Source organism: Gastrolobium bilobum, unplaced genomic scaffold (genome assembly GCF_033153095.1).
Source record: "Gastrolobium bilobum isolate Gb01-03AN ecotype WA unplaced genomic scaffold, APGP_CSIRO_Gbil_v1 utg5916, whole genome shotgun sequence".
NCBI lineage: Eukaryota > Viridiplantae > Streptophyta > Magnoliopsida > Fabales > Fabaceae > Gastrolobium > Gastrolobium bilobum.
In genome coordinates this window covers 67,705-80,754 of record NW_026900089.1, presented here as the reverse complement: position 1 = coordinate 80,754, position 13,050 = coordinate 67,705, and the positions used below count along the sequence as shown (strand labels likewise).

The 13,050-nt window shown below is 36.4% G+C and overlaps 1 protein-coding gene across 5 annotated transcripts in view; it reads right to left on the bottom strand.

Moving 5' to 3' along the window:
- The window catches only part of LOC133295259 (serine/threonine-protein kinase CTR1-like), a 41,322-nt gene extending 29,153 nt beyond the window's left edge, over positions 1 to 12,169 (bottom strand). For 4 of the 5 annotated variants that reach the window (XR_009749310.1, XM_061494060.1, XM_061494061.1 and 1 more), the window contains exons 1-4: positions 11,803 to 12,169; positions 9,932 to 10,233; positions 9,691 to 9,832; positions 9,397 to 9,500 (exon numbers count right to left, since the gene is read on the bottom strand). Coding sequence is in view for 4 of the 5 variants with exons in the window: in XM_061494060.1 (XP_061350044.1) it covers positions 9,397 to 9,500; positions 9,691 to 9,832; positions 9,932 to 10,233; positions 11,803 to 12,066 (812 nt within the window). In the remaining variant the exon portion in view is untranslated. Of the gene's footprint in view, positions 1 to 9,396; positions 9,501 to 9,690; positions 9,833 to 9,931; positions 10,234 to 11,802 lie in introns of those variants that run through there. The other variant, XM_061494063.1, reaches the window with a different exon arrangement.
- Between the last annotated feature and the right edge of the window lie 881 nt (positions 12,170 to 13,050).

Sequence of the window (13,050 nt, the reverse complement as noted above, 5' to 3'; positions counted from 1 at the left end):
GAGACTATATTAATGATTTTATATATCTCTAACACACCCCCTCACACGAGAGCCCACTGAGCATGAAGGGTGGATAATGCACAAGTCCACCTACATGTGCTAATAAATTCCACAAGAGAAAGTAGGGAGCGGTGAGGATCGAATCCGGGACACGAAGCTCTGATACCATGTAAAGAACCAATTCAACCCAAAAAATTTAGCAGTTGGGTGAGACTATATTAATGATTTTATATTTCTCTAACAAGAAATACTAAGTGTTGGCTTGAAAGGAAGTGGGAAAGATGTATGAAAATCAAGTCAACTTGTTGCTCGCTGAAGCGAGCAATCTAGGGAGCAAAAGGCTTGCTCGAGGGTTGCAGCTCGCTTAAGCGAGCAACCCAGCGAGCAGAGACGTGAAATGTTAAAATTGAACTTAAGTGACTCTCTCACTTCACAACTCGCCATCTCTCACCTTGTCCGAAAACAACCATTGACGAGAGGAAAGAGAGCTTGGAAAAATGGCATTTTCACATGAATCCATGAAATCAAAAAGTGTAAACTATAAAGTTGTTTAGATTTTAATCTTCATTAAACCACACCAACCATTCTCTTGCAAATAACATTGGGTTAAGAGATCTACACCTTCAAAGGCAAGAGGGATTTTCGGATTTGAGGGTGTTGGATCTTGGGAATGATTGGGAAACTCCTCTTTCTCCATCTTAAGGTTGATTGTGGTAAGATTTCTCTACTCACTTCATGTTTTCAAAGATTTTGGACAAATCTAGGGTTTCATGAATAGTAACCACGAAATCCATGACATGAGTAGTTAGAGAATGAATATGATATGGATTCTTTTGAGTAATAAGTTTAGAATTGCCTCTTGTTGAAGGAAAACCAAAGAAATGGATGGTTGGACTACTTTGATAAATTAACATAGAAATGTGTTGGAACTTTGATGTTCATGGCATGAAAATAGTAAATTGATGATGTATCCTTGTAAGGAGGACTTAGATCATATTTATGTTATTTAAGTTCCAAGGCATGTAAAGGTCAGGAGACTTGATGATATTTGGTATGTTAATGATAACGATGTATTATTCATTTTGAAAAGTTGAGGATATGCATGATGCCTATGTCAAAAGAAGACTAGGTATCTTGAATGAGGATGTAGTAATGAGAAGGAAGATAAGTGAGAATGAAGTATAAAAGGAGTAGCTTGAATATCAAGTATGTGAAGCTTGTAATCCAAGTAATGTCTTAAGTCTTAGCTTGATGCATAAGAAAGGTGAATACTTGATGTATTTGTAAGGATGTAAGTGCACCTATGTTTGTTGGGCATATGGTTGTCATTCCATGTTTAATTAGGTACCAAAAGGTGAGCAAGTGTTCCCAAGGATTGGTCTAAGAAACCAAGGGAACCATTCTAAGTTAAATGTTGCTCGTTGACTCGCTCGCTTATGCAAGCATTCCAGCGAGCAATTAAACATGGAGATAGTAGCCACTGTCGGGGCAGGGTACTGCTCGCTGACTTGCTCGTTGAAGCGAGCAGTCTAGCAAGCAGTTGCTTGGGAAGTAAGGAACAACTCGTTGGCTTGCTCACTTAAGCAAGCAGCCTAGTGAGCAAATTCCCTTGATGGCAGTAGCTACTGTCTTGGTTTTCCTCGATAAGTAGCACGCTTCAGCGAGCAGACTCAGCGAGCAAATATGATTACTCGCTAAGGAGCTAGCAGAAGCGAGCTGTTTAGCAAGCAAGTGCAATGGAAGCCCCTATTGTTATGCTACTTGTAGACCTCGACTCGCTTAAGTGAGGGTCCTAGCGAGTAGGGAGAAATGGAGAAACTATGTTATAACACTGATAGTTTATGGGGACTACATAGTGATGATGTAAAAGGAATGTATGACACAACTGAATAGGATTTAAGTCTTCCGCTTAGTGTTAAAGTTATAATTACAATTTTGAATAGTTTAAATACGAAAATAGTTTTAATCAGAAATAACAATTGTTAAATGAGAAAAGGAAAAAGTTAGCCGTATTTTAAATCAATTGTTGCGATTGTAACTGCATTTAATACCATATGCAATAATAATAAACTGATATGTAACAGGCTGTTACAAAAAGTGTAAATGGGAACACCAAATTAGGTAAGTATTTCATTACGAAACTGGTGAAAGGTAGAAAAATAACTCAAACCGATTTTTCATTAAAAATAACCAAGTACATTGAGAAAAATCATCAATAAAATAAAAAAGTACCTAGACCTCATAGTAGAAACAGTACAACTAGGACCCCAAACATCTGAAAGAACCAAAGCAAAAGGAGACAAAACTCGACGACTGACTCGATCGAGAAACGAACTACGAGTGTGTTTCCCTAACTAATCTGACTCACATGACAAACTAGACAAGATAGAGAAACACGGAACAATTTTCAGGAGTTTAACAAGGCTCAGATGACCCAACTAAGCATAAATGGTAAGCGAAAAATCCATATCAAAGCACACATGGAATTAGGTGGAAAGCGAATAAAGACCGTTGGACACAAATCTGGCGCCAATCATTCTCCTCGAACTCCGATCCAACAAAACAAGAAATCTTTAGTGAAGGAAACAATACAATCAAGAGACCTAGTTAAGCAACTAATGGAAAGGAGGATTGATAGGCGAGGACAAGTGGGCCCAAGTCCAGCCATTAGGAATAAGTTAGAGGAGAGGAAATTATATATGAGGGGCTTCGGGATGAGGTTCCATACGCATGAATTTAGTATTTGGTGAGTGGGGAATTGGGATGTCTTAGAGTCTAGGTATGATGGTTCTGAGGGTGAGTTTTGAGGTTCTGTGACAGCTCGTTGCCAGGTGTATCAGGTAATTAAGGGTTTGGAGTCATTGCAAATTTCATTTCCTGTAGTTATTGCTTTCATTTCCAGTAGACAATATCTAACTGTATTTTCCTTCTTGAAGATGAAAGTTAATGAATCTTAGTTGAGTTGTCGATTTTCCATTCTATTTGAGTGAGACCATTTTCCTTTTCATTATAAATTTTTCATTATATATTACTTTTAGAACCATCAAGGTTGCAGGGAGAATTAGGGATAAAGCATATTATCAATGGAAATAGATGGAAAGAGGAAAATAGTGTCAATCCTGTGGGACTAAATCAATGAACCATTAGTCATAGTGATAGTGAGCAAGGGACCAAATGAACAGAGAGAAGAGAATAAAGAATTATTACCAGAAATAAACCTGACGCACCATATCGAGAACTCGAAGAAAAATAAGAGTGTAACTAAGAGAGGCCAGCAAAGGATTACACGTGTGTACGACAAAGACAGTGGAATTGGAAAGCATGTTTCTCCTCATACCATTGTAAGAAATCAATGAGTAGAGGAGGTGGTTGTGGTGCAACAATCAACTGAGATTCAGAGGTAAAGGAGGAGACCTAAGAAAGATGAGCTGAGCAAGGAGGGCAACCATGAAGAACCCAACAACAAAAAATAGTATGGCCTGACTTGTTGCAACAAATGCAGTGAGCACGACCCTTGGAGATTTGCGTCCACAACCAGAACCCTTCGAGACAAAGGCAAGGGAATCAAGCAGAGGGGGGACAAGCATGGCAGACACCACATGCTCCTTAGCAGGCTTATGTGGAATCTTAAGCAATGTAGACCAACTGGAATCACGAGTCAAGACAGTGGTAGAGCCCAAAATATGATCTTGGTTAACAGAGGGCTCTATGGGCAAGCCATAGAGAGCCAATAACATGAAAAGGTGTTTTGTTGCTCAAGTTCCATAGCACGGTCCTCAGTAGGGGGTAGAAGCTCATTGAAATTGTGAATCAAACCATGAACCTTCCCCAAATACACAGACAAAGGGACATCCAAGTGTCAGGGAGCAATAACAACCATCAAATTCTAACAAAAACCATAGAGACACCGAGTGATGTTAGCATATAGCTCCTTGACCTGACGCCAAACAAACTCACAAGTAATGTGAGCACGAAAGATCTGCTTTAATGACGGGTGGATAATGGACTTGATGAAGTTGCATAATTAGGCATCAACATTTTTCCACTGAGGGCGCTCATCCGTAGTAATAGAGTTAGCCTTAGTGGTGAGATGATTAACATAATCTTGTCCTTGAAGCCAAAGCTCGAGATCGAAAGACCAAGAGTCATAATTAGAGTCATCTAACTTGTCCACGCATAACAGAGCATTAACATAATTGGTGAAAACTGGCATCTCAGGTTTCAAAGCATCCTTGGATGCATCACTGAGTCGAGAATCAGCCATGGGTCACCTGAAAATAGAGGTGTGCATGGAGTGGTTCAGTTTGGGTTTTATGCTAAACCAAATCAAATTAGTTTTAATAAGTCGATTTAAAGATTGAACTAATTTTGCCTTTTCCTAAATCGGTTTTGCTTTTTCCAAACCGATTTAAAGGATTAAAACTGGCTTTGATATAGAACTGGTTTAGAATCAGCTCAAAACCGGTTTGGACAAATTCAAAACCACATTAAAAAAAGAACCACTCCCTGTTAAACCCGACTAGCAAGCGTGGGTGGAGGCAATCCTTGTATGCAGCCTTATCCTTGCATAATTGCAAAGAGGTTGTTTCTTGGATTCGAACTCATGACCTTTCAGTCATGAAAGAATAACTTTACCATTACTCTGGTTCGTCCAAAATCAGAACTGGTTCTGTTTTGTATCGAGAAAAGGAGCGAGTAGCTAATAAGGTTTTGAAATCCATTTTACAAATTGGTTGAACTTGGATACCAAGAGCCAATGTCACGACAACTGTTATATATAATGCAACATTTATAATTTTAATATTCAAAAATAGTAAAATACTTTATAATATCTAGGAAGGTAGGCTTTTTGACCCTTTTACCCTTTATTAATTAATTAATAACCATTTTGCCTCTTATTCAAAACTATCTACCAATCTGCTCTTCTTTAATCGATTAACTTGAAGATTTAATCGATTAAATGGTCAAAACTGGAAAAAATAGTTGACTTGAAGATTTAATCGATTAAATCTCCCTCTTAATTGATTAAATCTTGTTTGAGCACTCTCAATGCTCAAGCTCTTTGTATGCCTCCCTGTGTTCTCAAACATCCCTTTGAAATGGAATAGTTTGGACCTGTAACTTTCCTGCTCTTGTTCCAGTTCCCGAACCATTTTTTTCCTTTATTTTATTTTGTAATTTATATTTTCTAAAGGAAAAATTCCTCAAGGGATGAACTAACAAGAACAAAACATGGAGCAGGAAAGAAGGAAAACTAAGTTTGTTACTTCTATGTCAAGGGAGATAAGGAAAATAGCATGAGAGAAGCCAGACTTGCAAATGAAATGGAAATGGTATTAGCTTTGGGGATGGATTTGTGGAGGTATGCATCATCATCACGTCAATATCTTGTTTTATGAGTTAGATATTCATATTAATGAGAGACAAAACCAAAAGCAATTGACAAAAGAAAAACTCAAGTTATTCACTTCACATAAATTGATAAAATATTCGTTAGTATATGACTTCGCAATTCACATGGGTATTTTAGGTGGGCAAGATTTAATCGATTAAGAGGGACATTTAATCGATTAAGAGGGAGATTTAATCGATTAAATCTTCAAGTCAATCATTTTTTTCAGTTTTGACCATTTAATCGATTAAATCTTCAAATTAATCGATTAAAGATGGACAGATTGGTAGATAATTTTGAATAAGGGGTAAAATGGTTATTAATTAATTAATGAAGGACAAAAGGGTCAAAAAGCCTAGGAAGGTATCCCCTATTTTAAATAAAATATTAGTTCTTTTAGAAAATAGTCATCATTAACTATTCAATTAAAAATTTAATAACATAAATATAAAACAAAAATTATCAAACAGAAAAATTTAAAAACACGTGAGCAAATGAGCCGTCATAATTTCTAGTGACAACGACATGAGATTAGCTTCCATTTTCAGATCCTTTCTCTGTGTCACGCTCACTTCCATATCCAACTAAACAATTTGATTTCAAAAATATAGAAAATAGTTTGGTTTCAAAACTATTTTGAAAAACCGGTTTTTATGGATCATGATCCGATCCACATCCAAAAGAATAAAAAAAGGTTTGGTTTCAAAACCATTTTAAAAAACTGGTCTTATGGATTGGATTGGATTGGTTTCTTATTTGGTTCAGTTCATTTGGATTTTTTGCACACCATACTTGACTAGTCGCCGGCAGCAGCGGTCAATGCGGACAGAGACGGAAAGGGTTTGGGTTAGAGGTGGACAAAGGCCGAAAACTGACGAACATGACCATTTCCCAAAAAAAAAAAAAAACTACTCAGTGGACAATGGGCCCTCCAGATAGACACAAATTATTGTTCTTCTCGTTAGACTTTGGATACAACATTAAATATCCAGACCTGAGAGTTATATGGACAAAAGCAACACAACCAAACACTCAGGGCTGAAGACTCTGCATAAGGGAACAGAAGAAAAGAAAGAAGTCATGGAGTGAATAGAACTCACATGATCAAGGATTCGGGATGGTAAGCAATTGATTAAATAAACAACAACGAGAATGGCATCTCCCCAATAACAATTGGGTACATTTGTCTGAAAGAGTAATGCCCGAGTGATTTCAAGAAGATAACGATTCTTTCGCTCAGCAAACCTGTTTTGCTGAGGGGTGTCAACACATGTGAGTTCATGAATCATTCCCATATCCCTTATAAATTGATAAAGGTGTTGTTGACATACTCTGTACCATTGTACGATCTCAAACTTTTAATATTTTTACCAAATTGAGTCTCAATCATATTATAAAATTGAATAAATAGCTGAGGAACTTCAGACTTGTCATGCATCAAAAATATCAAAGTTACTCGAGTACAATCATTAATAAAGGAAATAAACCATTTATTGCCAGAAACATTAGGGACCTTAGAAGGACCCCAAACATCAGAATAAATAAGATCAAAAGGTTCAAAACTTTTTATTGTACTAAAAGGAAAAGTTACACGATGGTGCTTTGCAAACTCACAAACATCAAATAAAAAGACTCAACAGACTTAGATAAAAACAAGGATGGAAACAAAGAATTAACCAGACTAAAAGGAGAATGTCTCAGGCGTTTATGGTAAAGTCAAATCAGAGAATCAAAAGTAGACTGGTAGCGGGTCATCAATGCGTGATCATGAACACAATCTGCAGCAAACTCGGGAACAAGATAGTACAACCCACCCTGCTCCTTAGTACCCCCAATTGTCTTCCCTGTGGTGAGCTCCCAAAAAACACAGTAAGTAGGGAAGAAAGTTACAGAACAATTCAAATCTTTAGTAATTTTATGGATAAAAAGAAGATTGGTGGAGAGCTGGGGAACATGAAGAGCATTTTTGAGATGCAGGTAAGGCTATATGTGTATGTTACCAAAACCCGCAACTGATGTGTGAGAGCCATCAGCGACAACTATAGTATGGGTGCCAATAGTGGGGTGATAAGAAAGAAAAGAGTCAGTGCAGCAAGTCATATGATCAGTAGCACCAGAATCCACAATTCATAATTTTTTAAAATCAGTACAGAAAGCAAGAAAAGAATGAGAGTTGGTAGACATACCAGCATAGCCAAGGCATTAGTTCCGGATGGCTTACTTAGAGAATCAAGGATAGTCCTAATACGCTCCAACTCGTCTCGTCAAATAGTAGTGAATTCCGAAGAAGCGGGTAGGACGTCACTAGTAGTAGCCACATCAGAGGAGGTCAAATGAGCTTGGCCACGAGGAGTCGCCCCCTCCCCATCTTCTTCAGAACTTGTTGCTTCCAATGGAGGCGAAAGCATAGGTCCCTAATGTGACCTCCTCGTTTACAATAGGAGCACCAGCGGTCATCTTTCTTGGTCTTAGAGGAAAAACCATTAGTAGGCTTATTAGAGGAGTCTCCCTGAGAAAAACCTTTTTTCTTTGTCGAGATCATAGCAAACCCATCAATGTTTCTAGAATTAGCAAAAGCCTTAGAAGACAATAACAAAGCAGACCTATCTGATATTTTAGCATTCATCATAACTCACCAGCGAGTCTCCTCAACCCTAACAGTATTAAAAACCGCAGAAAAGGATGGAAATTTCTCTTTGCCAAGTATCTAAACCTGAATAGGGTCATATTCAGGTTTTAACCCTACAAGAAAATCAAAGATGCGATCTTTTTCTATTGTCGCAGCTAAGGCGGTAGCATACTCAGTATATTTCATCTTCAAACTCTAACATTGATCCAACTCAATCCACAACTCCTTCATAATGCCATAATAGGCTGTCACAGATAGTGAACCTTGTTTTGTACAAAAGATCTTATTTTTCAAATCATAGCAAGCAACCATATTTTGTTTCAAAGAATATGTTGATCGAATAACTTCCCAAATTTCCTGAGCGGAAGATAAGAACATGCAGTGACAACCCACATCAGGATTCACAGAGTTCCATAACCATGTCATAATAAAAGAGTCCTCATCATCCCACTCAACAAACTTGGGATCTGTTTTGGCAGGAGCAAGGCCAATAAGATGAGCAACCTTATGAAGCCCTTTAATGATAGTGAAAACAAGTCGCGACCACTGCAAATAATTAGTCCCATCAAGACTGGGGCAACTGACTGGGTAATGAGTTGTGTAACCACCAAAAGGGTGGAGCTGCTACTGTCAGCATCTCTCATTCTGCACAATGGTATTTGAAACAACAAAGGAAGGGTTAGATATGAGCAAAGGAGATTTGAAAAGCCAAAAAGTTTGAACTTTTAGGCAAAAACACAACCAAACAGCGTCCAATCTACAAAACAATCACAAATCTGGAAAGAACAAGAAGAGGTGAACCGAACAACAATGGTTTGAGAAATCTAAGTCAAACGGTGGTCCTCTCAGTCCAAAAGGTCCCCGAAAAATTTCTAACGGCGGCTGATGGCAACGAGGAGACCGGAAACAAGGGTTCCGCGCGAAAGGCGGCTGTCGCAGATGCAAAGCCCTCAGAGTCGAGAGCTCTGATATATACTTGGAAAAATGAATTGTATATTGAATTGTATTAAACATGTACAAGAGGTTCTCTATTTAAAGAGATTATGTGACCTAATGGACCTAGAAGCTTCTAGAATAATCTAAAGGAATAATAAAAATATTTATTTACAACAATATATATATATAAAAAGGAAAGATAACATCATGCACTTCACATGATAGAAAAAATATCCTGTCACTCCGTTATTAAGGGAAATTTTGGCAGTCTGTAGCCTCAATACTGGCATACCACTTTTCTAATTCAAAAACATTTAATTTTTAAATGAAACATCCATTTTAACACAATTTGACCGCTTTGATCCTACAATATTGCAAATAATTCAAAAACTATTTGTATTAAATTTTCCATGAAATTTTAATTAATTAATGCAAAAACCTGTCAGGACCAAATTGCACTATACAAGAAGCACCCCGGTCCATCCTACAATACTTGCAGCCCTTAGCAATTCGGCATGGTAGATTGATTAAGTCAGCTAACACCTGCAATTTAAGTTGTTATAGGGTATTCAAATGCACCAAGTAACCAAACTTCAGTAGTACGCTAAATAAAGAATATTCTGAGTTAGGAACTCCAAGTTGCCTGCTTGACTACGAAATGGTGAAGAGAATAAAATAAAGAACTAGAGGATAAGTGTTAATTATCTCAGTGATATTGATGTAAAAAGAATACTTTAAAGAGCAATGCTCGGTGGACACAAAGGCCAACGGGTAGGCTTCCAATTGGAAGAATGACAGAATGCAGGCGGCTTTTAAGGATTTGGGTGCATTCCCGCCAGCGTGTACCTAAATTCTCCTCAGTTGAAGATCCTCCCCTTTTGAAAACAGTAAAATCTTGTTAGGAAGAAGTCAATGCAATTGCAACTTTCCAAAACAAATTTTTTTTTTTCAAAAATGAAGATTGGTGAACTTACCCCATCCTACTATACACAAGATTTGCAAGCTTATCAGTTGCATCTTTCGTAGTTATCCAGTTGCTTGAAAGATTTACTACCCTACTTTGCAGTTCTCTCAAACCAGGATCTCTAGATTTATCAATAGCAACCACTACAATTGATGAGTCATCACAAAGTTCAACTGACATCAGTGATTCTAATGATGGAATCATACCAACATTCTGCATATCAGTACTCATATTCCATGTATACGCATCCATTCCATGGATTAGGTAAAAGCCATCTACAATTTTGTCAGAGTATTGCAAACAACCATTTACCTGGCCAATGTGAAAGCAAAAACAAACCTAATATAATTCCAGTTAAAGGAAAGGTTAATAAACAAAACTTGTGTGTATGGCAATTGTAGCTCTAGAAGAGTGAATATATATTCTGATTACTTCTTTTTAACTACAAGAAAGGAAGGAAACCATTTGGATTAATCATTCAATTAAAAGGTACATGTAAGATTCCATAGTTACTTTATAGATACATTGTCACAAATTACTCATCAACAGTGAAACTATGTCACACTCAACTAATGAAGTACAGCACCACAGATAATACCAAAAGGACATCTGAATCATTATATGGTATATATCTTGTAAAACTCCAGTATACAGAGAGCCAGAGTACATGATTGACGGATGAGTGTTTTAAACACCTGCTCTTTTATTTTAGAAACATTTTCATCTCTAATGGCTAAAAGCAGGTCCTTATTGCTACATAATGTTGGTCAAGAAACATGTTTTAATCAGATAAACCACTGACCAAAACTGAATCAGCAAAAGTATGAAACTTGCCAAATATGGAATATTACGAGAATTATCATGTCTTGAAAATTAATTTAAATTATAACGTTATGAAGATTCATATACAATTAATTTAAAATAATTAATTTAAAGGGCCTACCATATTCCCCAATCATATAACTTTCAATAAATTATATAGCTGTATTTGTATTAGTTCAACCTTGCTCATAACTGATGAAATAATAGTTCTATATTTCCTAAAGTCATTCTGTGAATATCCTTTATTTTCAAACAATTGAAAAGCTATAATTCAAAAATATGAGAATATTATACATAGTCATTAGTCAAATACCCTAGAGCAATGGCAAAGTTAACTTTTTGATTGAATGGTCATAGGTTTGAATCCAGAAACAAAGTGGTTTTATTTCTTTTATTAGTCAAGCACATACATGTCATGTGAAATTTTTGTATCTATCTCTCTCTTCTAGGTTGGGTCCAATTATCATTAATGAAGAAAGAGATAAACACAAAAATTTCACATAACCAGGTCATGTGAATTTTTAACATGACAAGATCCATTCCCAGCACATATATATCCAAAAAATTGTATCATACGAAAATTTTGTGTCTATCTCTCTTCCTAGACACTCAAATTTTGATAGGATCTCACCTATTTAATGTTTATGAGGATAGAAAAAGGATCAAAATTTTCACATGACCATGTCATCTGAAAATCTGGGGTGAGATGATTCATTTCCATATTATATATTATACTTGCAAAATACAGTTCATCCCTTGCTAATAATGCCACATGTCAAATTTCTGAGATAATCTCCTTCAAAAAAAATTTACTAAACATAGTCTCCCATCTTGATTATCATCTTCAACCATTCATAACTAACTTTTTGGCTATTGTTAACTTGAGCAAACCATAATACTATTTTCATAATAATAATAAATGACCATTGTGAAATCCTATCATATACTCTATTCATATGAAAATTTCCAATCTATCATAAAAGAAAACAAAAGAGGCTCATTTCCACATTTTCCGGAAACGAATTCATTCACAAAAAATTAGAAAAAGTAAAAAAATACCCAAAAACGGTGTGAGAGTGGTTGAGCGGAATTGGATGAGGAAGAAGAAGAGGTGGGTCCCAAGTCCAAGAAATTGGGATCATTGGTAGAAGCATACTGAGAGGAAAGACGAAGCGCCAGTGCAAGCTGCAACTGATAACTCTCCTCTGTTTGCTTTGCCCAGCTTTTGAACGAAGCTTGTTGTTCATCTACCACCGTCCGATTATGGGGATTGCTGATGATATCAGATTCGGATTCAGATTCAGAGGGAACACCACCCTGCATTTCCTTTTCGGAATTTCAGAGCCTTCAAACTTCAAAGCATACCAAACTGCCACAGTTTGTTCGTTGGGGTTTGGGTAACCCTGTCTTTTTCTTTCTCTTTGTTCCTTCTTTGGTCCTTATCATTCCAGATTTTTTTCTTTTAAAATTATTTAAGTATTCGTTGTTTTGGATAAAAATAAATATTAATATAATAATTGCAGATAATAAACATATTATTTTTAACTAACTAAAATATTTTATACAAGTAAAATAATGTGACCACGTAATAATATCAAATTATTAATATAATTTTCACTTAATAATTTATGTTCTTGGAGTGAAATAATTTTTTACACGTGAATAACCCACACATCAGCTACTCTAGTTAAAGTGGTATATTGTAATGTCATGATGATATATCCTCTTTTAATTCGAAAAAACTTTGGAACTGGAAAGGGTATGAACATATAAAGTGTTGGGAACTCGGTTCCCTTAATTCAGTATGGAAGCGAGTCGCAATTGAAACGTCGAGCTTGGCTCTCCAATCAGAGGTCAGCCTGAATCACCAAATCGGCCAAGGCAACAAAAAACAGAAAAATATAGAGGGGAGAGATAGAGAGGAACACATTCAACTTGTTTAAAGTGGAAAAATATTCTCCAATGTGAAGAAGTAAAAACTCATGAAACTCTAATCCAGATCAAACTTTCCATATGTAAATAATGGGTTACAAAAGATCAAACTTCACCAATAATTGGTTGCACACTCAAACATCACTTTCAATGGTGGTATTCACTCAAACTTCCCTAAAGAGGTCTAATACTCAAGCTTCTCCCTAGAGATGCTCTCAAATTATAGGCTCTATGCCTTTCTTCAAATTTCTCTCAAAGTTATCTAACCCTAACCTCTCACATACCTTAAACTTATATAGGAAAGGAGAAAAAATTCTAGAATATGAAAGTGGGGGCTAGAGTTTCTTGAGCCCCACAAAAGACATCATTGGACCT